This window comes from Psammomys obesus, unplaced genomic scaffold (assembly GCF_907164565.1).
Source record: "Psammomys obesus unplaced genomic scaffold, mPsaObe1.curated_primary_1811, whole genome shotgun sequence".
Lineage (NCBI taxonomy): Eukaryota > Metazoa > Chordata > Mammalia > Rodentia > Muridae > Psammomys > Psammomys obesus.
In genome coordinates this window covers 3893345-3920003 of record NW_026590405.1, presented here as the reverse complement: position 1 = coordinate 3920003, position 26659 = coordinate 3893345, and the positions used below count along the sequence as shown (strand labels likewise).

At 43.2% G+C, this 26659-nt stretch overlaps 1 protein-coding gene across 1 annotated transcript in view; it reads right to left on the bottom strand.

Annotated features, from left to right (window-relative positions):
* The window catches only part of Btbd9 (BTB domain containing 9), a 340575-nt gene that overhangs the window by 106586 nt on the left and 207330 nt on the right, over positions 1-26659 (bottom strand). Inside the window, exon 7 of the mRNA XM_055607113.1 lies at positions 6025-6134. Within this exon, the coding sequence (XP_055463088.1) occupies positions 6025-6134 (110 nt within the window). The remainder of the gene's footprint in view (positions 1-6024; positions 6135-26659) is intronic.

Sequence of the window (26659 nt, the reverse complement as noted above, 5' to 3'; positions counted from 1 at the left end):
CAGACACAGACCTTCCTACTGCTCTAAAGCCGATGAGATCTCCCTCCTTTAAAAGGCTTTAAAAAGTCTGAATTTCAAACCTGGCTCCTGCTCCCGTTAGCATCTCTCACGGAGCATGATGAGAATGAAGGATGAGGAAGGAGGGGACGGATGGAAGTGCAGAAGACCTTAACAAGGGAGAGCAGGTTCTGGAATGCTGAACCCTGCCCTCACACCACCTAGTGTTCACTGCTCCCCTAGGTCTTCTGACAACTAGTCTATTCATCTAGAAGACTCTAAGAGAAAGCTATTTAGAAAAGAAACAAGAAATGCAAATGGCCCTTAAGCATATAAAAGGAAGCTCAATTTCTCTCATAAGAGAACTACAGTCAAACGGCAGTGAGGTCTATCTCTGACCTAAACTAGTGAAACCCCACATGACAGCGGGCTCCACTGGCACAGCAGCGGGAGAGCGGGCCGCTCTAAAATGCCAGCGAAAGTCTGCACAGAGTATCTTCTCTATAAAGATGAGCTTGAATGTATTTTAAAACTCCATGCATATTCTCACTTGGACCGTGAAAGCCCTCTTGTAGGAATCTGTCCCAATCGTATATTAGAAAAAAAAAAAAAAAATCACGTACAAGGCAATGCAAACCATTTGTAGTAGCAAGACTGAAAACAATACAAAGGGATCATCCACAGAGAACTCACTAAAGAACTTGGTTCATCTACACAGCGTACTATGACACTATAAAAATAAATAAACAGCATGTTTCTACACCTTAGCTCTAGCATAAGTACTATTAACTGAACTTCCGAGAAAAAAAGTTACACACATACTAAAGATTCTATGAGGCTGATTGGGTGTTCAGAACTACCTAATTACCGAGAGTTAAAATGTAGATCCAAAGCAAAATTTACCTCGGGCAATCTTTGTTTCTTTCAGGGTCTTTCATTGCCTGTGTCTGTGTCTAGCCTAACAACCTGTCAACTATCAGGTGAAACCTTTGGAATGTGGCGTTCAGGAGCTCTCAGCAATATCAAAGTGAAGTGCGCTACCATACAGCATCTCAAGGCTACAACAGAGCTCTCCTGGCTTTGCTGTGACCCACCTCCACTGCTCAGTGCATCTGTCAAACACTTTACAACTTTCTTTTGTTCCCTGGCTACAAGAGTTCATGTTAACATGTCTATGTTGGAACACCTCACTAGGGCACAGTCACTCACACCAGGCTCAGAATAAACAGTCTTAATCTATCCGAGCTGAGACCTGGCTTGTGTTGTACTTCAAAGTCAAATATGGGCCTAAGCATGAGCCACTCTCACTCAAGATGTCACCTTGCCCTTTGTCCCACTGTTTGTACTGTCTTCTTCAGTGGGTGCTATAAGTTATTTCTGGGGCTCAGATCCCTTGGTTCCGACCACGGTCTGCTGGGTTGAGTCTGAGCTGCTTGTTGGCTTTTTCCTCATTGGGTCCAGAACGTTTGGTCAAAACATTCGGTCACTAGCACCCAGCCCTTTGCTGCCTTCTCCAGTGTCTAGTTCCATGGCTTCTTATGCAACCTGGCTTCTTTCACGTTTGAAATTCTAGGGCTGCCTGAACATACAGACTCCAATAGGGTGAAGAAGTCAGAGGAGACTCCTCAGGAGATATGGTGGCTTCCCTGAATCATAGCCCATTGCTTTCAACTCCAAAGTGTGCTAAGTTTTACAGGCTTTCCATGAAAGGATACCCTCACAAGAAGGGTATCCATCCACTGCGTGAGCCTCTCACATCTCTGTTAACATACAGGACAAACTTGAGACACGGTAAGAGGGGCTGACCTTGAGTTAAGTATTCCCATTAGTGCAGCAAAAATTTGATTCAAAACACATACCACCCTACCAGCTATTATAGAAGGTTGCAATTTTTTGGGAAAAAAAAAAAAAAAAGACACTTAAAATGGGAAATTGAAACTCAAGGAAGGAGAAAGTATTTGGTAGTCAGGCTAGTCTTATGTTTGACAGTTCTGGAAATCTAACCTACAAGTAGTTTTTAATGGTGAACAATTGTTATCTATGAAAAAAAAAAAACAACAGTAAACTAAAAGTCCTAGGCAATAGAACTAAAGAGTATAAATTTCAGGATTCTCTGGGATTTGCTAATGAGTTTTCCATAACCTTACTCATCAACAAAGCAGGTTTTCTGAATTTCATTAAAAATGCCCATTTTTAAGAGCATATCCTGGCTCTACCAATTACTCTTAAAAAATGGAAAAATATTAGGCTAAGTCTGTACAACAGGCTTCACTCTTTGACATGTTCACCTTTCACCGGATCTCTTACACCTCAAAGGCAAAGAGATGAAGCTGCCTCCTTGTTTTTGTGAGGAGTGTACTCCGGCTCTGATTTAATGTAGCTGTGTGACTGTGTTGTGTTTTTCTAGCTTGTGCTCATGACAGCGTTGAGTTTACATGATGGTCTACATGCCATTTCTGACTGTTGCTTGTTAGCAACTTAGAATATCTAATTATATATTAGATGTTCTTATTGGAAAACACAATTTAGGGGGTCTTACTTAAGACCTACAACTACAACAAGACCTTTTTTGTTCGTTCGTTTGTTTGTTTTTTGAGGCAGGGTTTCTCCATTTAGCTTGGCTGCCCTGAACTCACCTTGCAGACCAGACTGGCCTCAAACTCATAAAAATCTGCATGCCTCTGCCTCCCTAGTGCTGGGAGTACAGGCATGTGCCACAATGTCTGGCTAAGAAGAACTTTTATAAATCTTAATTTATTGCCCTTTTATAAACTTGGATTATATCTCTTTAAATTGTTACCCTTGCTTTGACTTTTAATATAAACTTCATATCCTCTTTTGCTTTAATGTTTATATGCCTTGGTCTATCAGGAAATAGGATGTTTTTGATGGCTACCTATAGATGGTATGTGACATTTTCATAAAATTCCTGCAAGAAAGAATGTAATTAAGCAAGCAAGCACTCATGTAAACATACTTAATATTCCTTCAGTTCATACTGGTAACAGGAATTTCAATTATCCCCCTTGTCCAGCTAAGGCAGCTCCAAAATGCTAGGCTTGTTCACCTGTCCCCAAATGCTAATGTAAGGTACAAATAAGGCTGTAGGGCAGAGAAAGAGAGAATGCCATCAATGTCACTACACTGAGGATATGACTACATGGACCAAGCAAACCCAAGCCCATTTTTAGGGAACTTGGGAAACGGTAGTTGCATCTGTTTTAATTATTCCTTCTGTGTCTCACTAGTAAGCCATGTTAGGATTTCCTGCGTCTCTTCCTAACGTGGAGGTGACAGTTATCATAGAGCCGTTCTGCCAGGAGAGAACGCATTCCAGCAACATCCACAGGCAGTCACTGGGTGAGACAGGGCTGTGGCGGCAGCAGCAGTGACAGTATGATCCAGCTAGGGACATTCCCAGGGACAGAGGAACCTGATCAAAGTGGAGGCTTTCCCACTAAGCTGTGCACTGAAGCAGCATCATGAGGGGGTACTTTGTGATCAGAAGGGGGGAAGGGAGGGTGCCATATGCCTATAATCCCAGCATTTGAGACACAGAGATAAGGGGATAATGAGTTTGAGCATCTACAATACAAAACAAAACAACACCCAAAACAAAATCAAACAAAACAAACAAAAACAAAAAGAAAAGAAACTCCTTGGTGGGAAAAGACTAAAGTGCTCAGAGTTTGCACCGTCACCTTTGCTGCATGTTACTTTCCACATCGTTACATGTTTTAACATTAAAGTCTGATTCTAAAAAACACAAACGTTTTAAAGTCATTTTTAAGGCCTATAGAAGGATAGTTAGAAGACCCTGAACTATAAAAGGAAGACTGAGAACCACGAAAGAATCTACGAATCTACAAACAAGAGGAGGCATTGACATTCTATTAGCTATTCACAGTGACTTTGTTGTTTTCCTATTCTTCCCAGCCATGGCAATCTCAGGTTTAGCCAATTGTCTCCAGGAGGTTTCATCTAAAAGAATTCACCTCTAGGTACACCTGAGCCACCTGGGCCCCAGCAGTGTCTACTCCTTTCTCGGGTGGTCTCAGCAGGATGGCAGGCTAAGGCTGCGTGCTGCTAAAATGCTTCTGATGTAATCAACATGGAAACCTGTCCACTACTGTTTCAAACACCCCCGCAAGAGAAGCAAAGCTGCAGGTCAGACTCAGGGTACTGAGGTCCCTGTGCTCCTTCACACTAACACCACGCTCTGCCCAATCTGGGCAGTCCTGAACTGTAACAATGAGCCCCAGGAGGTCCAGAGTAGATCCCACCACTGTAGGTAATCTGCTGGTAAGTGCATATACATAGCCACCAACCCACACTGCTGCTGTTTGGTTGAGGGACAATGACAGGCAGGGGACTGCAGTGTTCTCCGCATTCACACTTGTAAACCTTACAGAGATGGGCTTGATGTATCTGACCAGACACCAAAACAACTTCGTGCATTTGCGATCTCCCATCATCTGATATGCCCAAGACTATTATTATCCTTGGATAAAGCTGACAGGATCCGCTTTGACTACACATGCAAAGAATACATGCTTTACCACAACAGACACTGAGTTTTGTTCTTTTAATGGCCTCTCTACCAGACGGACCTGTTTCTTAGGTAACTACAGCATCCACAAACTTCTTCCTTCAGTATGAAGAGGACTGATTTACATGGACGCAACATGTGTAAAACTACAGTCCTTGGGGCTAACATGAAGCTACATGGGCTGTGACTCTGCATGCTCTTAGTTTCTCAGATCTTCCTCAGTAGGCCTTTTCTGAATGCAGTGAGGCAGCCATCCATCTACACACCACACAGAATTAGAAGACAATGATACCACACAGTGCTTCATATTTGCTAACTTTCAAATTACCTAAAGTCACAAAAAAACAGCACTAATACTCTATTTTTAAAATTAAATCAATGTGAAAATAAAATGATTATTTTGGTTGAGTTTTAAAAGTGCTCTTCTCAATAAAAAAAAATTCCAGTCTTGACATTTCTGTAAGCTATAAGGGAAACAGAGCAGGTGTGGGCAATTTTAGGCCCCTACCACTCAAACATCATTGTAAGTTGTACTCCTCTTTCTTGTTACTGTTACTGCCATACTTACAGGCTTGTGTCACTGTGGACAAGTGTCCCATCATGGACAAGAGAACAAAATCCTCTTTCAAAGGCACAGAACCCTATTTTAGGTAAGGCTAGGCATAAGCATAGGTCAACATTCATTGAGTTATTTTTCAAAGAAAACCTGCAGTAAAGGCACATATTCAAAGATCTCATGTACCTAGCTATACAAGAGGGGGGAAATACCCAAGGGCATGGGGAAAAGAGAAGCAAGCTGTCTGGAAGGGAAAAGTCACTTTTGATATGCTAACGCCCAGGCCAGGGACAGACTGTAAGCAATGGGCTACCAATGCCCAAAACAAAGCCCCAGGCTGACCCAAGAGAGAACAAGCAAACTAGCCCAGAGCTGAAAACACCCTTGGGCAACACTAGCCAGGCGGCTCCCACTGCTCAATGGACTTCAGCATTCCAGTCTTACTCAAATGATAGACTGGAACTTTCTTGACGGTAATTTGGCTAAGCAGAGTGAATTCAGACTGACATGTCTATGAAAACATTCCCACAGCTACAAATACCATTCATATCAAATCAAATCCAACATGCCTTCATAGCCTTGGAAATTATGACCAACCACATCCTCCCCAGTCTCACCTATCATTAAATACAGAAAAGCCTTTGCTTGGCTACCAAGAACATTTCTACTCTGCAGATCTGAGAAATACCCTCGGTGCTTCCAATTCTTCTATAGCACAATATTCATATTCATTTTGTTTAAGTTTACTGAGCTCATTATTTTGAATTCTTCTACAAATAAAGGTTATTTTCTCAGCCACATGGCATTCAAAAATCAGCTAAAGTCCTTAACCAGAGCTGAAGAGGAGAAACTATTAGAATAAGAAAATACTTGAGGGCAAAGTATCTAAGCATATATGCAAAAATGTCATTGTAACACTTACCTATCAGGCCCTTCTCCAGAGTGAAGGTTTTGTTTGTAAACATACATTCAAAAGCCACAATGTGGAAAATCTTGTTCACTGTGTTGTGAGTCCCAACTATTCGAATATACCTGAGGATGAAAAGAAAGTACATCTGTTGAAAGAAGCTCTGCAACAGCCAAGGGAAAAGCAGGGTAGGCACACTGAGCCAGACATGGAGTAAAGGGGACCTTGAAAGTCCTCAAGCCAACCTCCCAGGCCAGCTCATGGCCATGCCATTTCATGGGGAACAAAGCAAAACTCGGATTTGATGTACCTAGAAATCACACCAGGTACTATTTATTTCAACCCTTGTACGTCAGAACAAATGTAAATCCATGAGACATTTACCCTGGAGAATAACAACCAGCTTCTACTTTGCATCATGGCTAAGCGTATACCTGGGTACAGTGCAAACCTACAGGCAAAATCAAATGCTTTCAGCTCCAAGAGCTTGCATCCATTGCAGACAAATGCAGGAAATCAATACTGCTTCCCTGTCCGAAAGGAAACATGCACGTAAACTAATGAGAACCACTACGGGTGTCTTTTACTTTCGTGTTGCTCCTAAGTCCCAGCTAGGAAGTTAAGCCTATATACTTACGACAGCCCCCCACCTGACTGCTGGGGAGCCTTGTCTGTACAGAGGACCCAGCCCGCTTGACAGCCTCCCTCTGGGCCACACGGCTCTGCCATCTGCTCACGGTGTGGAGTTTCACTGGGCAGGTCTGGAGTGTCTTGGCCTGTTCACCCTGTCCGTTTCCCTAGAGGCTTCATCTCGGACAAACAAGCATTAAACCTTGGAGTGAATTGCTCCCCTTAGCTCGAAAAGGGCTGATAGTTCACAGGTTAATGAAGACACAAACTCAGTCTTCTGAGTGTCACACAATTAAAAAGGAAATGTGCCCCACACTACCTTACTAGAATCCAAAGGAAAAACCACGAGAAATAACTAGATTAACGAAGAATGCTCTTCCAAATTATGAACTATGCACTCTGGGGGCCAGGAGCATATGAGAACAGATTTCAATTAGGAAATGACAGGCTGGGCAAGGTTTCAGTAAAACCCTCCCCCGCATGTACAACAACCTTCGATTTAGATAATATATTTTACTTCTGAGTTAATCACTGTTCCCTAATTCCATAATTTTCTATCATTTCTCACCACTCCAAATTAGCTGTACAATGTAAAAGACTATTTGGAACATTCACACTAAGGGGACTATATTTAGGGCCTCTGCATTACAGCCTATCTTCTTCTGTTTCTTCCAGCCTGAGCCTCATGGCATTCCCTGTGCACCTCATTCAGCCATCTGCTCCTTGACATGAGCTGATCACTCATCTTCATAACCCATATTAATGGGGTCTCCTGGACCAGCTACTCAGACTGCTTAGACTTCCTGCAGGGTGACACCATTCTTCCCTTACCAGGACTCCTCTTACCAAGACCCTGCAGGCTCAAGGAAGCTTTCTTTGATTTTCACATCAGACAAAGAGGGCTGAAATAATTAGGTTTTCTTTTGGTTTTGCCAGGGAGTTCATTTAAAGTCTGAGGAGTATAGATTGTGTTGTCATCCACTGATGTCAGCGACAGTCTCCCTGATGCTTTCTGGAAGGGAAGGGGTGTACTAAACCTGGCACCTTGGCCTATGTCTAATTTTGGTCATTTCCTGTAACCACAGGAACTCAACTAGCATAGCACTTTCAACCGCATATGGCCAAGGCATCCTGAGTGCTTCTGTCTGCAACCTTAGAGCAGGCAGTTTGGTGGAATCTGATCATATTTTGTTCTCAAGGTCAAGTTACCATCGAAGAACAAGCTCTCCTACTGTGTAGGGTAAGAGTCAGAGCCAAGGGTGGCTAACAGGGCCTTTCCCCTCAGCAGTGCTTACGTAGATGTTAAGCAGGTCCTACTTCGCCTTTTTAAATATGAAGCCAAGCTTTTAAGTCTAGATTATAGTTATTTTACCCTGGAGTAAATGGCAAGAATAGACAAAACCACACAACCTTTCCTTCCCTTGACCCAGTTATAAGCAACTGAAAACAAACAGTTGTAGTGGAATACACTGCACAATTTTAATGACACTGTTTGTGACAAAAACAAAATAATAGATACGATCAGAAGAACACAGAGAAATGTCTCCAGATCAAAAGCCCACATAAATGAAGACAGTGTTATCTCTGCCCATAGTCCTGAGGTCAAATGAGCCATTCACCACTTTATATCACTTGCTGGCTACACAGCATACCCATAAGCCCCATCACCCTAGCTCCACCCACTTTCAAAGCCTGAACAAGCATAACTTACAGCAATGCTTGATGTCCTTACCCAAGCCCGCACTTCAAGAAACAGAACACCAGAAGAAAGAAGCCAGGCTCCTTCTCTCCTGCACTTAAGGGCCAGGCTAGAAATAGCACATGGTTCAAAACAAACAGCCAGGCTTTGATGACTGCTGACAGCCTGGAGGCCTACACTAAGAATTCAGAGACCTGTCTTACTTAGAGATCCTTAAGCAACAACTGAGGAGGAACCTTCCCTGATCACAGACTCCTTACCAGAGCTCAGAGTGGAGCACCCCAAGGCAAATGAGAAGCTATAACAGAAAACCCAAGAGAAAGGGTTGAGATGGAGTACATTTTTTGTTTTGTTTTTAAAACTACCTTTGAAAAGCAAAACAAAATGATCCTAATATTTAAGCAAGAGGTGGATATCACTCTTCTGCTACAAGAAATCCCGGAGAGCAAACAGGTAAAGCTTGACCCTTCCCTTCAGCACTGTCTCTGTGGTGTGTGGTAACAAGGGCAGGGGCAGCGAGGGCTCCATCAGTGTGCAGTGAGGACTGGTGTTACAGAGTATAGTGCTACACTTTGTTCTCTCAGAGGTCCTCAACACGGCAGTGCAGTCTGAAGATAATTAAAACTTAAACGGTGCTGCAGAAGGCTGACAGGCAGAAGATTGGTTAGTTCTGGGAAAGATAAATCCGTCCACACGAGTCCTAGTGAACCGGCCTATTTCTGACATTTTCCAGCTTTCCTTGTGTTCGCTGTCTTTGAGTGGCTGACAAAACCTGGGCCTTGCACACCATTCAGCACAAGATGTTTCAGTAACGAAGTTCTTCAGAGCTAAGAGACTATGGTGAAAAGGAGCCCGTCTTCTTTAATAACATAAAGTTAATTTTCAGGCCAGCCCACTAAAACTAGAAGGTACTCAAGAGTTTAGAACAATGTGGGCTTCAGAGTAATGCAGCCCGCCATGTGATTACGTAAGTCACTTGAGAGGAAAAAAAAAGTTTAAAAGGTTTTGAACCTTTGTTTACTCCTCTATTAAGAAATACCAACAATACAACCCCAAGCCATAGGTTTTAAAAGCCAAATTCCATTGCCAGGTGCAGGATACCACTTTATGAGCTATTGGCCAGGTAAACCCAAGAGGCTACCAAAGCAATAAAGGGCTGTACCATTTGACTGTCAACCAAGCTAGTTGCTGGTTGACCCTACTGCTGAAGATACCACATGCTCTGGATACAAAACACAAAGAATCAAATTGCAAAATAAGCTGGCAGCTCTCTGCACTAGCTAGCGTTCAATGTCCTGGAAGGCATTAGATAGGCCATGGGGGGGGGGGGGACCCTCAACAATCACATTCAGCCGTAGACACTTTGTGCTCCTGCCTGGAAAGATATGCCTCCTGGTACAATAGTGGCATTAATGTCCTAGGTTAACCAACTGCTTCCTGATCAGATCTGAAGCCCATTTTAGGGAGGGAATATACGCCTAGCACTGCAGAATTGCTCAAAAGCCTGAGGCTAGGAGGTCACAGGATACGTGGGGGAATCCACTGCTTATGTTTTCCAAATGGAAATGTAGTTGAACTGCCTTCCCTCTATTTACACTAATACACAATGCAACACTCAACCTTGAGCACAGACGCTTGTTTGGGCAATGGATGATGGTCAGCGTGATGAGAATACATAACTGCTGAGTGCTTGGTCCCAAATGGAACATCTATGTCAACCCCTCCCAGTCCCAGAGAACATCAAGAAAGAAGATGGAAAAAAAAGACTCTGGAAACTAATGGGTAAGGAGAAGTGCAGCAGAACACTGACAATATCACATGGCCGATGCAATGAAGACACAGAAGCTGTGACTGCCTGTTTGGCCCCCCACCCTCTCCCCTAAAATAAGAAGGAAATGAGGGGAGAAAAGGGAAGAAAGAAGGGTAGGATGGGAATAGGTGGGAAGAAGAGGATCAGCTGGAGGGTAAGAAGGAGGGGGGTGAATGTAAATCCCAGTGCATTGTATACAAAGTACAATAGTCACTTTTTACAAGTAATTAACAATAAAAACTAGCCACCAGAGGTCAACAATCCAAACTTCACAGAGTACTGAAATGAGCTAAATACTTTAAAGCATGGAAGTTAAGACTAGTTAAGTAAGCTCTCACAGCAGATAAGAACACTTTGGGGTAGACTGCTGGGTACAGTATTTGGGGGTTTGGACTTTGAATGCTGCGCAGATGGTGGAGTGGAACAGGCCACAGGGCAGAGCTGGCCCACACCTATAGGTCTTGGCCACCCTCTGAGACAGCACAGCAGAGGGCATCCTGTGCCAAAGGAAGTGGGGTCTACTAAGAATGCATATCTGACCATGTTATTTCCTACTTTGGTCACCCAGCCAAAAAAAAAAAAAAAAAAAAAAAAAAAAGTCCTTTCTGGGCCAGTGTGAGTGCATGTGGAAGCAAGGGAGAAACTAACAGCCTTACATGAGCTTAAACCCTCCACTCTCCTTTCCAAGCTCCCTCTCTTGTAAAGAAAGAGAAAGGAATCCAGGCAGACTCATCGGGGCGGCACGGTATGCCCTCAGCCCAACTGAACGTTCATATTAATTCATTAAGAAACATGACATGTTCTTACAGAGGCTTAGAAATCTTTTGTTTTGGTGACTTCATGGCATTATCTGCCTCTTGTAGGAAGGTACAAACTCTTACCCTTCATCTGTTCATCACTCCTGGAAGCATCTTCAGGCTGATTCCAGAGCTAATTTCTCACACTAAGATTGACTGTCAGGCATCTTAACATACTAAAGAAAAAATCAGTAGTACGTACATTCCCACCTAGTGTAGAGTTCTAGTGGACTCCAAGCCGACTTTGTTGTTGGAACTAATCCTGCACCCTTACCTCAGTTACATACTGGTCTGTACTGGGCATGTTCTATTATGAGATAAGATTTAATTTATTAAGACTACTTAAGTAAGCTCTCAAGGAATCAAGTGAATCTAAAATTCAATAGAATTTTAATCTTTGACAAAGTTTATTTTCAACTGGACTTTCCATTATTGGCGTAAACAGATACTCCTGGAAGCCAGAGTTACGGTTAGAGCAGTGCACATTTTAAAAAAGGGATCCTTAATAGTTTCCATCTTCTTCCACATGACCTTGGAGAACTCTGAGAAATCCTATTCTTTGCTGTGGTTGGGGACAGTCCCCTGACAAGAACAAGTTGCTACTCTCACTTGAGGCTTTAGGTCCCTCCCAAGGCTTCCATTTGACCTTTTCCTTCTTCCTCCTGAGAAAATACATGGTCCTCCAAGCCTAAGAACAGCTGAATTCTGCGGTAACCAATGGTCCTACAATGCTGAGCATGAATTCAGTGCTTGTAACAACAGACCACAGCTAGAGCTGGGGAGTCGGGTATGACTTTGGGTCTTGTTGCTAAGGCAGCTAGTGGAAAAAGTTTGCTGCCAGAATGACAAAAAGCTTCTAGAAAAAGCATGTTGCAACAGGAAAGATTTGTAACTGTTAGAAAGCCTTCCCTCTGGCTGCTCTGTGGAGCTATAGATTCTCCTCTGCAGATGCTGACGAAGCCCCTGCAGCGTTGTGCATTTGGAGAGGGAGAACTATGGAGAGGTTAAACACTGTGTCCAGCCAGCCTAAGCAGAGGCTACCAGCTCAGAGGGCAACCAGGCCCCTTGCTATCTGGCCTTGGGCCCTGCAGAGGGAGCAATCATGCAACCGCTTCCAAGATACTCAACCTTCAGGGCAAACATAACAAGAAGCCATTTTGTTTCACTGCAGAAATTGATGCCACAGAGAACCCGGAGCAAGGAGCAAAGATGATGGGTAAAAATAATTACATTATAATAACCCAGAGCTCCCCAAGCAGGAAGGCACCCAATACAGAGGTAAGCATCTGCTGTTTTTCATAAAAGAGACACAAGCGAGTTTCCAACAGTAAGTTTTTCCTGTCCCCAAACATTGAGAGCCTAACACTGCCATGTGCCTTCAACTTACAAAACTGTACTTGGAATTACTATCCCCCAAACTAGTTGTAGTAGTTATACAAATTATATAAATTATATATGGTGTAAGGTTTATTCAGTTCATTTAAGTTTTCTGCTTTTGCTTTTAAGCTCTCAAAGTCATCCTGAGTAAATCTGTCATTAATCAAGATCTATCTACCAAGTCCAAGAAATTACTAAGCCCTCTGAGGAATGGGCTAAAAGACAGGACATAAAACTTGATCTGGAGACGTTTACACTAAGCCAAAAGCAAGAACAGAAGTGCTGTATAGCTCTAAGCACACAGAACCAGGGAAGACCTGAGTTGACTTCTTCATTTGTCTTGGCCTCCACACTGGGGTAGCCATGGAGAGAAAAGAAGGGCAAGCATTCATTACCTACTCAGTCACATATGTCAGCTTCATCTCCAATCATGGACTCTCAGAGTATAAACCCTCAAAGTCCTACTGAGACACCACTACACTTATTTCAAAGACCAAAACCACACAAACACAGTCAAAGGAGAAAGGGTTCCCTTCTTTGCCTCACTTCCATGACCAACAGCCTATGTGAGCGGTAACGCTGAGCACCTGTCATTGCCTGCGACTCCCACCCCCTCTTGGAACTCACATTTGAACCAAGAAACAGACAAGTTTGTTTGTTTTTTTTTAAAAAAAAATCAAATAATTATCTATCGTTTAGAAAATAGACTACTCACCATAGAACCTTACAGACAATACGGGTAACTAGAAGGTCAATAGTTACTAAACCATTATCTGGCAGAATGAAAGCTGAGTCAAACGGGAGGACATAACCAGTTTTGCCCAACATAAACACGCACAGAGGTAGAGGTCTAGTAGCCTATCACAGGTACTTAGACAAAGTGGAAAAACCCAGTCACACGGGCTTCTTACATCCTACAGAGGAACAGTTTGAGTCTCATAGGAAGAAACACGTGTTTCATGCTTTAGCTTTCTTTTCTTCGTATTGTGATATTTAAGGGATTACAAGGAGAAAGAGGGGGTGGGATATATACAATGAACATTTAATGAGAGAAAAAAGCAGAAAAGAAAAAGAGAAGAGGATAAAGATGAGGGTATGGAGAAGACAACACAGCAAGTGTGAGCAAAGCAGCCCCTGCTCTGTGTGTGCTGCTAATGTGAACAAATCACCAATTTTATTTCTCCATAAAACATTTGAAACCAACACAAAGTATATCGTAACAAATAGAACTAAATTACCATAAGTTCAACATTTGCATTTTTTCATTAACTTTTCCCCTAGTCAAAGATGCTGGGGGTGGGGAAGAGAATTTTCTAGCTTTACATTGGCAATAGTTGCATTATCTTCCCAGTTCACCCAATAGGCTCTGCACTTCCACCAATGCAGACAAATTAGCCTAATGGAAGTTTACACTGGAGAAAAAAGCACAAGAAAATTAAAGCAGTTAGTTTCCTTATGAATCTGTTAAAACACATTTCATGACTGTGACCTATAAGACATCTGCTGTGGGGGGTCATGAGTCATGGTGGGCAAGTATTTCTTTTTCCCTTAACTAGGATGCTCACAGGCCATTCACTGCAACAAAACTTTAAGGACAGAAGCGCTTTTTCTCCCCTTCTTTCTTTTCTTTTTCTTTCTTCTTTCTTTCTTTCTTTCTTTCTTTCTTTCTTTCTTTCTTTCTTTCTTTCTTTCTTCTCTCTCTCTTTCTTTTTAGAACAGGTGAATAATTGGGAGAGAAAGAGTGGTAAACAGGAAGAGAAAGAATGTGGGTTATGGATGTGATGGTAACGTGTTCTATGCATGCATGAATAAGCCTCTGGGGTCAGGCAGAGTGGCTCACGCCGTCACCCCGGCACCCAGGAGGCCGAGGGACCACTACTACTACCCTCAAGCCAGACCACTCTGCCAAGTGACACCATATCCCACAAACAATGGAAGAAATACACTTCTCAAGATCACTAGAGTGTACAGTTCCATATGTTAGTTGTGAAAAGTTTAAACAAGAAAGCAGTTTGGCTCGCCAAAGAAACGTTTATGATCCCTAAGAACACAAACATTGGCTATCTGAAGAAAAGCCATAGTCACTGGCCAAGACAGTCTCAAATGAGAGAACCTTTCCTTGCAGCAGTCTCAAAGTGTCAGACACTGAGAGCACCACAGAGCGCAGGGACAGAGGACGCCAGCCTCTGCTTCACTCCGCTGAGAAGCCAGAACTGGAATTAAAAGCTAAACAACTCTGCGCACACCATACATGCAGCCTTTCACAGTCAGTACTGACATGCAGATAACTGTAACACATGTAAGGTCATGCTATCATGTATATTTCACATGTAAACATGGCATTAAATATCATGTCATCATCTTCACACTGGAGACTTAAGGCTTGACAAGCTGTAACCCCCAGAGCCCTTGGTTCTTCACACCCAACTAACACTGTATTTGGGCGACAGGTCCTCAGAACACTAAGTGAAATGCAGTGGGAAAACTAGCCCAACTCCCAAAGTTCCACATACGCCATCTAATATCCCTGGAGTCACAGAAAATTTCAAGGTCCTTCTTTTTGTCCTTGGGAAATTCTGTACCTCTCTCTACTCGGAATGAAAAGGAAGTGGGAGGAGCCATGGGGAAGCAAGCCGGAGATTTACTTGGCAAGCAATTCAAGTAGCTCTCTAATTATGGACAGCTCTCAACAAGAGGCAGAATAGGAAAGTAAACAAAAACAATGCTAGAGAAAATGAGGCACGTATTCACCACCAACAGACAGGAAATGCAGACAATTACAGGAGACACACAAGGACAAGCCGCAGTGAGCATGAACACATACCGTGCACCCCCCGGGCTGCTAACGTCTAGTGTGGGACCCATGTTGCCACAGAAGCTTATACTCTAGTTTCCAAACAGCAAGGCAGATTACTGCACTAATTTCAAGTCTACGCCTATGAGATACTTATTCAAGAACTTGAATAAAAGCAAAGCAGAGCGGGAACATTCTCCAGGCAGCACTATAGGGCTGCCCAAGGCAGGAGCTAAGCTGACCGAAGGCAGATTCAAACCTGTCTGTCCTTCGTCAATTTAAAAGGACTTTCTTTGCTGATCACACCCATGGCACTGAAATTCAATTGGAAGCCTATCCACCACCCGTATCTCTTGTGGACTGGCAAACAGCTTGGGAGGTAAAACAGTTTAGCAAGGATTTTTTTCCTCCTCAAAATATCTTCAGAGTGCAACCATTCATGCCCTGGGCTATCCTGGTACAGCATTAGTACTAAGACAGTGGGCAGAGAGAATGCCAAGCCTTACACTTGTTTCACAGATTCAGGAAAAGAAACACTGGGGGTAGGAGCATAACGCGCACAAAGTAATGTGTGCTCTTGTAAAGACGGTTTTGTCTCACTAAGATTCTAGCCTATCTCCAATAGTTTGGCCTCTTCATGCAAGCAAGCCAAAGCTGCCTTTACTGCTTGTTCCTCTTTGATTTTAAAAATAATATTGTATGTGCACATAGTTAAAAATCAAATTGCCTGTAAGGCTTGCAATGACAAATCTTCCATGCTCCACTTCCTCCCCTCCTCAGAGGAGCTGCTGTTATCTGCTTTAATTCATTATTGTAGGATTTATCTTGCATCTATAATCAACGCGTTTCTGACGCTATTTCTTGATCTTCTGGTTTTAGGCTTTATCGACCAATGCTACTGCAGAAGACAAAGATTTAGCTTTTTCCTCTCCAACTATACCATTCCCATCCCCCAATGTAGATTGTAACTTGGCTGGATCAATACTTACTGTTTACATTATGATTATGTAAATGTTATTCACATCTAACTCCTGCACAGGTCTTCCTAGTTAGAAATGGCATTGGGTTCTTTGTTTTCTTTTGTTTGAGAGAGCTTCTCATTCTATACCACAGGTTGGCCTCAAACACGAAGAAATCTGTGTACCTGAGCTAGGGTTACAGGGATGTGCCACCAAGGGACCATGGCTCAAGAGATTTTTTGCTTTGCTTTATTTTCTAAGAACTTCACACTAAACCCCAGGACAGCCAGAGCTACACTATCTCAAACAAACTATCTCAACTATCTCAAACAAACAAACAAACAAACAAACAAACAAAGGCATCTGTCAGATAATGCCTGCTTTCAGATTCTTGAGCTCATCCCTCTTGGGCCGGCCAGATTACATGGGGAGCTGTTTCTAACTCCCTTCCCTGAATGCTAGTGTTCTAGAAGCAAGTGGTGAAACTGGACCCGAAACTGCATTCACGCTGTAGTGTGTGTGTATGTTAGGGTAGTACCAACTGCAGGGTTCTCTGCAGGCCATCAGTTCATCCCCTGAAGTATGATTCTTCTCAACTGTACCCCACTTGGCTCAGTATCCCCTATTTTAACTCATCAATTAAATTCCCAGTTTTCCGCTCTGGTTGGGAAGAACCAGGTAAGTTCTGTGCAGCGTGAAAGTAGATCTAGAGTTCCATGTTGTTTCACAAATACAGAGTCAACCAGCCCTCCTCATTTAGTCTGCTGCTGGTGGCCGGTTTACCAGCCATCACTGTGCAGGTGCTTTTCTCTGAGGGCTCAACAGCTTTGGACTCTACTCTTGAACCTCTTCAGTTATTAAGCACTTGTTGATCAGCTTCATAGCTTCCTCTCCCCATTCCCCTTATAATTAAGCATTTATGCCTACACAACTTTGCTCATGCCTTGCTGGGTTACTCTGGAAGGAGTGAGAGCTGATGTGTGCTCACTTGCTACCATCACTAAAACCTCTGTTACTTTTCATAAGGGAACGCCCTTCTCTTTGGATCTTCTGGTAACGACCAGAGTTCAGCAAGAACTTCTGGGGTCCTTACTGAGTCTAAGACCTGTAGCTTTCAAGTTGCTGTGGCCAAGCAAAAACTGGTAAGGAAACTACAATGGCCATTCTGCCCTCTTCCATCCCCATTTCAGCCTTGTCGTAAAATAACAGCATTTCCTCACAGCTGCTTCCCCAGCCACTCCACAGCCACACTCCTTCTGCCAGGTCCTCAAATACTTGTCTCAGACAACTCAGCTATTTCACCTTCTAGGCTGTTATTTTCACTAATTAAGTGTCCGAACAAGGATACATCCAGACAGTCCTATAAATTATCACCATTCTGCAGAAAGATTCAAATGACTGACTAGTCTTGTTAGCTGCAGGCTTTGTCCCCCCAGTAGAACGTGGGGGGGGGTGTTAATACATACTGGGTAAAGATAAAGTAATTCAGCTCATCGGCACACTGCAACAGCTGCAGATGCTCTGGATGCTGTGTTTATCTTGATAAGTGTGGAAAACACCATCTCCTCCCCTTCCTACTCTCCAGCACAATCACTAGCTCCACACGCAGATGGGCAGATCTCTGGAGCAGAGTTGTGTCTAGTGCCCTTCCTGCATATCCGCCATGCACCCTTCTTTTGCTGCTGTCGCTTCAGATAACAGCTGCTGCAGGGGACCTGATAGATTCAGCTGTGGGTCCTTTGGATGTTCCCAAATACCTCAGCTCAGCCAGCTGCATCAAAGCAGAGCCACGGGAAGTAATTGTCGAAATTGGAGGAAGTGCACAGTGAACACCCTCTTTAATCCCTGTACCTGCTGCTTCCCCAGGCAGAAGGCAGAAGGCTGGCTGGGGCACGGGACAAAGATGTACACGGTTCCTGGGCTGCCAAGGGCCTCGAGCGGTACATGGGAGCACAAAACCATAGGGAGAGTTTCGGGGGCCCATCTACTTTTACTACTTGTCCTAGGAAGCCCACGAAAACCCTCAGGCTGTCTGTCTTCTTGGGCCAGTTAGACAGGGGTAAGGCAAGAGAAAATGTTTTCAACCTCTTGTCACTTTTGCTCAGCTCAGTAGAGTCCAGCTAAAACATAATGACCCGCCTTGTATGTTCAGGACTGGTCTGGTTTTAGCACAAGCTTCACATCTCAGGACACTGCTCAGTCTCAAAAAAACAAATTTACCAGGCCACCAGCAGTCATTTCCACTCTGGGAGCCGATAAAGCTGAGCTGCATTTACATTCCACTCAGGACCTTCATCTTTCAGGCCTACTCCTGCCACCTCGCCACTTCCCAGCCTGTATCATACAGTCTAACACACAAGGGCATTAAAAGGCCAGCTTGTGCCTGACATGCAGCAGAAACCGAGACTATGTCATCTGAGCTCACCCAGCTTCTCTTCTAGAGCCCCTGTCAGAAGCATAAGTCATGGAGCCCACAGAGCTGAACCAAATGAGCACGGCAGGGACTGAAAATGCAGCTTGTGTCAGTGCCCAGGGAAGCAGCTCCTCCCTCCAAAATTTCAATGCTAAATCTCAAAGGAAGAAGCCAGAGAACACGCCATTGCCCAGGGTGGATAATTCTGTGTGCAGATTTCTCTGGCTTGCTTTGCTCTCCCCTGCTCTGGCCAGAATCAGGCCACTTCACTGCTTATTATCAGGGGGAAGAAAGAAGGCAACGTTTCCATTTTAAATAGTTTTCTCAGGAAGGAAGCCCAAGCTGTGGGCTCACAAGGCTATTCTGTCCTGGAGGCCGAGGTACAATCTGTTTATTTTAATCATTTGACTCCTTCTTGTACGCAGACTGAATAGAGCACTAGATCTGTGTCTGCACTGGAGACTAGGAAAATTACAAGTGTCAGACAAGAAGAGCAGTGACTGAACTACACAAGCTCCCATCTTTTAAAGAATTATTTTGACAATCACTAGAGGCAATGCCAACACTAGCAATTAACAAAAGAATAAACTTATGTGTTTACATACTATTCTTTAACTTCCTTATAGCCTAAACCACAGAAATCTATTAATTCAGACTGAGTGTGAAGTATCAACTTCATAAAACCACCTGAATGAGCAACTCGGTTTGGCTTATTTATCTGCCTTTTGGAAGCCCATTTCCTCAATGGTAGTGGGGAAAGTAATGCTATCTACTTTCAAGGGAATCTACAGGAACTAGGCACACAGTAAATGTTCAGTTCAGGGGGAGATATACTGTAAGTACTCAAAAATGTGAATGAGCACATTCACAGTTTGCTTGGCATTTTTACTGGGCAACTACCACATGCTTGAGCCCTTTAGACAATAGGAAAGGAAACAAATATGAACAAGTCAATTCCTAAAAGGCCCACTGTTTTAATGCAGACAAGTCGTCAATGCCAGTTATAAACATCATGCAAACTACACTAGCAGCATGGCAGCCCATGGCAATGGCACCTCACTCAGACAGGGACAACCAGAAAATGCTTCCTGGATGTGGTTGTTGAGGACCAAGAGATGAGAAGGAAGAGACTAAAGGAAGCTGGGAAAGGACAATCAAGGCAGAAGAATAGCAAGTGCAGAGTCTGGGGGAGGTGACAGCCTGGGATGCCAGAAAGACTGGACAGAGCAGCAGAGCTGAGACTGGACTGAAATGTGCTGGAGCAGCCATGGCAGAAACACAATCTGCTGCAAGAACAGCAGGACGGGCAGAAGGGTGGAGGCTACATAATGGGGAAGTGGGTTTTGACTCAACCACGCCCCTTTCTTAGTTTAGTGACAGTCTCCTTCAGTGCCCATGGACCTACCTTAGTGTAAAGGTGTGGATGAGTGGTTCTTAAATCAGACTCATTTGGGGAACCTTGGATATAGATGCATGCTATTCTTACAGAGTAATTTAATTTAACTGAAATGAGATAGAATGTCTAACGTATGTCTTGGTTCTCAAACTGTGGGTCACAACCCCACTGGGGTCAACCAACCCTCTCAAAAGGGTTGTTTAAGACCATTGAAAAACATAGATATTCACATTATGATTCATAACAGTATCAAAATTATTGTTATGAAGTAGCAACAAAAATAATTTTATGGTTGGGGGTCAGCACAACAAGGGTTAAGCATTAGGAATGTGAACCACTGGTCTAAACTGCAATAAACACAGCACAGCCAGCCATAAACACACACACGCTACAAACGCAAAGACTAATTATTTTGGAGTTAATGTTCCTTTGGATTACTGGTCCACCGGACCAGCTTTTCAATGGGTCTTTGTTTAGTTTTCTGGCATTTCTACTGACTACTTCTACTTATGTGCAGCACTTGAAATTGTGGATCTTTTCCCAGAGTCCCTTACAAGCCTGTGCCCCGTTCACCGGCTTCTGCTCCTGGGAATACCTCTCTCTCTTTATCCTCTGCATGAACTGTAACTTCTTCTCTAAAGCCGAGCACCTACTTTATGCACCATGTCCCACAGCCACTCGTTCCAAGGACTTGCCCCTGCCTCACTGACGTGTGCCTAACTTCTACTGTGGTGCACCTCACACCGTCAAAGGACTAAGTGTTCACTTTCAGTGAGCACTCAGGTCTTCTGAAAGCACAGCACACGTGTTCTTCGGTTTCCCTTTCAAAGCACCCAGGACAGGACCAGTACAGTGCACTGAATCTATGAAAATATTTGTAAACTGAAGAAATAACTGAAGAAACAAAAGGTAATTGCTGTAACAGCTGTACATAAGAAGTTAAGAACATTTTAAAAGTGTTAAAATTCACCAAACATTATTTACATGAAATTAGTTCTTAAAATAATATAGATTATGCCTAAAGAATCAATAACAAAAACTGCCCAATTGGTATAGAGTTTGAAACTTGCTGTTCAAAGTCTGGCTCAAATCGATCTCAGTTAGGCAGTATTTTCCTTGTCAAAAATCTTTTTTGTGGGCTGGTTGCGGCAGTGATGCCTTTAATCTCAGCCAAGGAAGGTAAATCTCTATGGACTCAGCGCCAACCTGGTCTACAACATAGTGAACCCCAGGCCAGCCAGGGCTACAACACTGAGTGAGACCTTTCTCAAAACAACAACCGCAAACCCTTTCTGTAGAGCAGCCGTGTGCTAGTGGGATGATATCATGTTACAAAGGCGCAGGAGCAAGGCTGAAGAATCTGATGATATAGCAGAAGAAAGAGAGAAAGAAAAACACTAGCAAGTTTTTAAGTGACAACCGTCAGCAGGTTGGAGATTGCTTAAAATACAATAGAATCAAATAGCCATGGAATGATGGCAGGGCTCCTCAAATATCATCACTGAAGAGAGAAAAGGTCCTTTCTCGAAGGACATTATTGAAATCTGGCTTTCATGGCAGGCTTAAAAATAGTGTCCCAGAAGTGACAGATTTCAATGACCAAAAAAGAAAATGAAGGGATTTCTTGTTTTGCATTATGGTGCTGGAGACCGGGGCCTGAAGCTTTACACATACTAGGCAAATACTTCACCGCTGGCCCCCACACTCAGATTTTGAAGAAAAAAGACATTTAAATCACCACTGTCTGGACTATTATGACCCTATTTCCATAATGTCCATCACCATCCACTTCTTAAAAGGTACTAACTTCAGGGGCTGGGAAGATGGCCTCATGGGTAAAGCATTTCCTCTGCCAGCATGATGAAGTATGTTTACATCCTTAGAACCCATATAAAAATGAGACATGGTATCACACACCTATAAACCCAGGATTTATAGGTGAAACATGGTATCACACATCTATAAACTGTGGATTCCTGAGATCTTATTGGCTAGCCAGTCTAGCTGAGGTGGCAAGCTCCAGGTTTAGTGAGAGATACTATGAAGAAAAAAAAAAAAAGTGTGTGTATGTGTGCAGTAAAAGAAGGCACAAAGAGTCAAAGTTTGGCCTCCACACACAGAAACAAGCATATCCCCATGTCCCTACAGGAGTATGCTTGTGTGTGCTCACACACATTAACAAGCACATATATACTTGGTTCAAGTATGATTATGTGTGTTTGCATTCATGCACACAGACAGGTATAAAAAAAAGAACGTAAAAGAGCTTGAGAGAGGTAGTACTAGAAGTAATGGGAGGAAATTAAGAAAGTGGTGAAATTTGGTTACACATCAGACACTCTCAGCATGATTTTTACTGCGGTGTGAAAGCATCTTCTGGAATAATAATGCTAATTTTAAATGGTCTCTTAATAAAATGTTCAGGTTGCTTATAGCCTATTAGGCAGCAATTAAAGTCTCTTGCACTCTGCCATCCCTTCCTCAGGTCTGCCACAGTACAGCTGTCACAGGAAATGAGGCCCAGAACTTCTGGGCACTCAGGGGTTACTAGGGCCAGGTAAAAGATGGAAGGCCTATCATTCAAGTCATTTACAATTGGACACAACATTAGGGAAAAGGCAATGGAGCTGAGTGGGAAACTAGAGAAAGTAATGTAGCATTTCAAAAAAAAAAAAATCACATTCTATTGGTGCCAAGGGACATTTGGAGGACATTGTATTTAAATTTGGGGCTCCATTCAAGGGAACTGAGTGTCAACTGTCCTTGATCTTGAGGCTGACTCTATACACAGGCATTTCCTCCTGGAAATATAGAGAGAAGCACCAAGCTGACAGGGGCTGCTTAAATGATCAGCTCACAAATTATTTCCTTTGCTTCCTTTGGCTCAGTGATGATGTCATCATGCATCTGTGGGCTGTCATTTATATGGACATAAAAACAGACAGAAAATACATTAAAGTGATATGTAATTTTCCATGCAGTGCTTTCAGACTAATAAGAGTTATGGCTTATGATTAAGTAGAAATTGGTTATTTGCTTTAAATATTTATGATAAAAGTATTTAGAATTAACACTTAAGCAATTCAATCCACAAGATAAAGAAAGCCATACTTCTAAGCTGACCTTGGCAGCTAAGTGCCACGTCACCTAGAAGGCAATAAATCACACCCCAAGTAACAGTGAAATGGGCTTTTGCCTAGTTCTGCTAGCAACTTAGGAAATCCTAATGAAATACTTTCTTCTTTCAATTTTTCTTTTATTGAAAAGGAGAGCAACAAAACAAAAAAGTCTGGGGACAGGGGTCTTCTGTGAGATTTATACTCCAAACAAGGACCATGCATGGAGATAACTTAGAACCCCTGCACAGAAGTAGCCCATGGCAGCTCAGTGTCGCAGAGGGTTCCCCAATAATAGGAACAGGGACCATCTCTGACATGAACTCATGGGCTGGCTCTTTGATCGCCTCCACCTGAGGGGGGGAGCGGGCTTACCAGTCCACAGAGGAAGACAAAGAAGCCAGTCCTGATGAGATATGATAGACTAGGGTCAGATGGAAGGGAAGGAGGACCTCCCCTATCATTGGACTGGGAGGAGGCATAGGCGAAGAGGAAGGGAGGGTGGGATTGGGAGAGGATGGGGGAGGGGGCTATAGCTGGAATACAAAGTGAATAAACTACAATTAATAAAAATAAAATAAAAATTTAAAAAGGAATCCTAGTGAAATACTTTCTTCAATTTTTCTTTTATTGAAAGTAGATTTTTTATAATGCATTGATTGTGGTTTCTCTTGCCTCTGCTCCTCCCAGATGGTCTCCACCATCCCTCCCCATCCCAATCCACACTCTTTCTGTCTCTCCTTACAAAACAAGCAGGTATCTAAAGAATAATAATAAAATACAGTTAGATAAAAGAAATAGAAATCACAACAGGACAAAGCAACCAAACAAGAAAAAACAGAAGAAACACACATAGATGCAGAGACAAATACAATTACATTACATTTACATAGACAGGAATCCCATAAAAACACAAAACTGAGAGGCCAAAATATGTACACAAAGGGCCTGTAAGGTTAAAGAAAAAAATCCCTGACTTAACATTACGAAACAAAGAACCTCCAAAGACGCTGCTGAGTTTGTTTTGTGTTGGCCATCTACCGCGTGGCATGGGGCCCGGCCTTAAAATAGTTTGTTTCCCCAGTAAGACTCCCTCCCTTAGAGAAAACTAATTTTTCATTTTTCCTATCAATGGAGATAGCGTGTAGAGATGGGAGCATGTGTTCAATTCTCTTTCAGTTCTTGGACCCCCTCTGGTACAGACCTATGCAGTCCCCTGCATGCTGCCATAGTCTCTGTGAGTTCAGATGTAAACCAGCCCTGCTGTGTCTAGAAGGCCTTGCGTCCTGATATCCTCTATTCCCTCTGGCTCTTACATCCTTTCTGCTTTCTCAGAGTTCCCTGAGCCCTGCGAGGAGGGATTTGATGGCCACTCCCATTTTAGGGTCTACTGTTCCAAGGTATGTCTCCTCTCTCTCTCTCTCTCTCTCTCTCTCTCTCTCTCTCTCTGAATATTGTCTGGCTGAGGGTCTCTAACGTTCCCATCTGTTGCAGGAGGAGGCTTCTGCAATGATGGTTGAGCAAGGCTTGAATCTATGAGTTTAGGAGAATGTTGTCAGGAGTCATATTGCTGTATTCTTTTTAGCAGAACAGTAGTATTTCACTCTCCCCGAGGACCCTGAGCTATCCAGTCTCTGGTCCTTGGCTCCGCAAACATTGTTGGTATGGGCCCCGTCTCAGCAAGCGGACCTTAGCCCAGATCTAGGTTGGTTACTCCCACAAGTTCTGTGCCACTGTTGCACCAGCACATCTAGCACGCAGGTCACCGTTGTAGACTGAAGGGACTGTGGTTGGGTTTGCTGTTTACCTTTCCTCTTTGGTAGTGGAACCAATAGATATAAAGAACCCCAAAAAGTGGACATCAAGAAAATAACACAATTAAAAACAAGGAACATATCTACACAGAGAATTCTCAAAAGAGAAAACACAAATGGCTGAGAAGCACTTAAATGTTCAACGCCCTTAGTTAGGGATGCAAATCAAAACTTTGAGTTCCATCTTATACTGGCCAGAATGGCTAAGATCAACAACACAAGTGACAGCCCTTGCTGGTGAGGATTCTGAGTAAGGGGAACGCTCCTCCATTGCTGGTGGGGGTGCAAACTTGTACAGTCTCTATGGAAACCAGTGTGGTGGTTCCTCAGAGTGATGGACTCAATCTACTCCAAGACCCAGCTATACCACTCTTGGGCATATATACTCAAGATGCTTCAGCCTATTATAAAGACACTTAACCATGGTCACTGCTGCTTTATTTATAAAAGCTAAAAACTGGAAACAAACTTGACGTTGCTCAGTGAATATCTAGATAAAGAAAACATGGTAGATTTACACATTAGAATATAACTCAGCTATAAAAATGCATTTATGACAAATGCAGGTAAATGGACGGAACAAAAAAAAACCATACCAAGTGAGGTAACTAAGACCCAGAAAGAAAATACGGTATGTATTCACTTATGCTTGCGTGTTAGCTGTTAAGTCATTGATAAGATCCATACAACGGGAGGTCAGGGGGAAAGTAAGGACTAGCGGTGAGGGAGGGATCCCCCAGGAAGGAGAACTGGCTCTTAGCACCCTGATGATCCCAGCAAGCTTACGAGGCAGAGTTAGCACCTGTTGGCCCCTCGTCCACAGCAGCACTACGTTGCCGCATCAACCCCTCTCAACTCAGGGCAGTTACTGTCACCGTCTCTGTTTTACAGATAGGCAAAGCGGGGGATGACCATCAGGCCCAACTTGTTTCAGCTCACGATCACAAGCTGGGAAAGCTAGGTTGTCTGTTCAGCCTAACGGCAAAGCTACTCAGAACAGTGACAGTTTGGGCCGCGTGGAACAACAAGTGCTGCTGAGTCACAGTTTTGTTTTCCTCTTGAAGCAGCATTTCACCATGGCAAGGCAGTTGGCCAGGCAGGTTTGGAACCCATGAGCTCAAGGAATCCTCCTGTCTCAGCCTATGGAAGAGCTGAGACTACAAACACAGGCCACCATGCCTGCCCTGTTTTGTTTTGTTCTGTTTCCAAGCTTAAACTTGAATCTGACTGTAAATTGCTGACAATGAACCTTGTGGTTAATATGCAATTACGAGAAATGAAGTAAAAATCTGACCTAAAACTATGCCATCTATCATGTCCACCAGTAAGCACCACTGCTGTCTGGTAAACTATAAAGAATATAAGATAGGTGATGAAAAGATAATTTCTGTATTCTCAAAAACAGATGGGGGGGTGAGGTACAGTTAAGAAGCGACCGCTTGCCCAGCAGGCACAAAGTTGTGGGTTGTTATTCTTTTTCCTTTCTTTTTCCCCATTTTATTGATTTTATGTGAATGAGTGTCTACATGTATGTCTACACAACACATGCATGCAGCACTCACAGAGACCAGAAGAGGGTGCTGAATCACCTGGGACTGGAGCTAAAGATGCTAGTGAGCCACCGCGTGGGTGCTGGGGTCTGACACTGCGTCCTCTGGGAGAGCAGCCAGTGCTCCTAACTGCTGGGCGTCTCCAGCCCAGCCTTGGCTAACTTTGCAGCGTTCAATCAAGCAATCACATGAGAGGAAAGACCGCACACAAATTAGATAACAGTTGGTCTTCAGAAACAAGGTTCAACAGAAAAAAAAAAAAAAAAAAAAAAAAAAAAAAAAAAAAAAAAAAAAA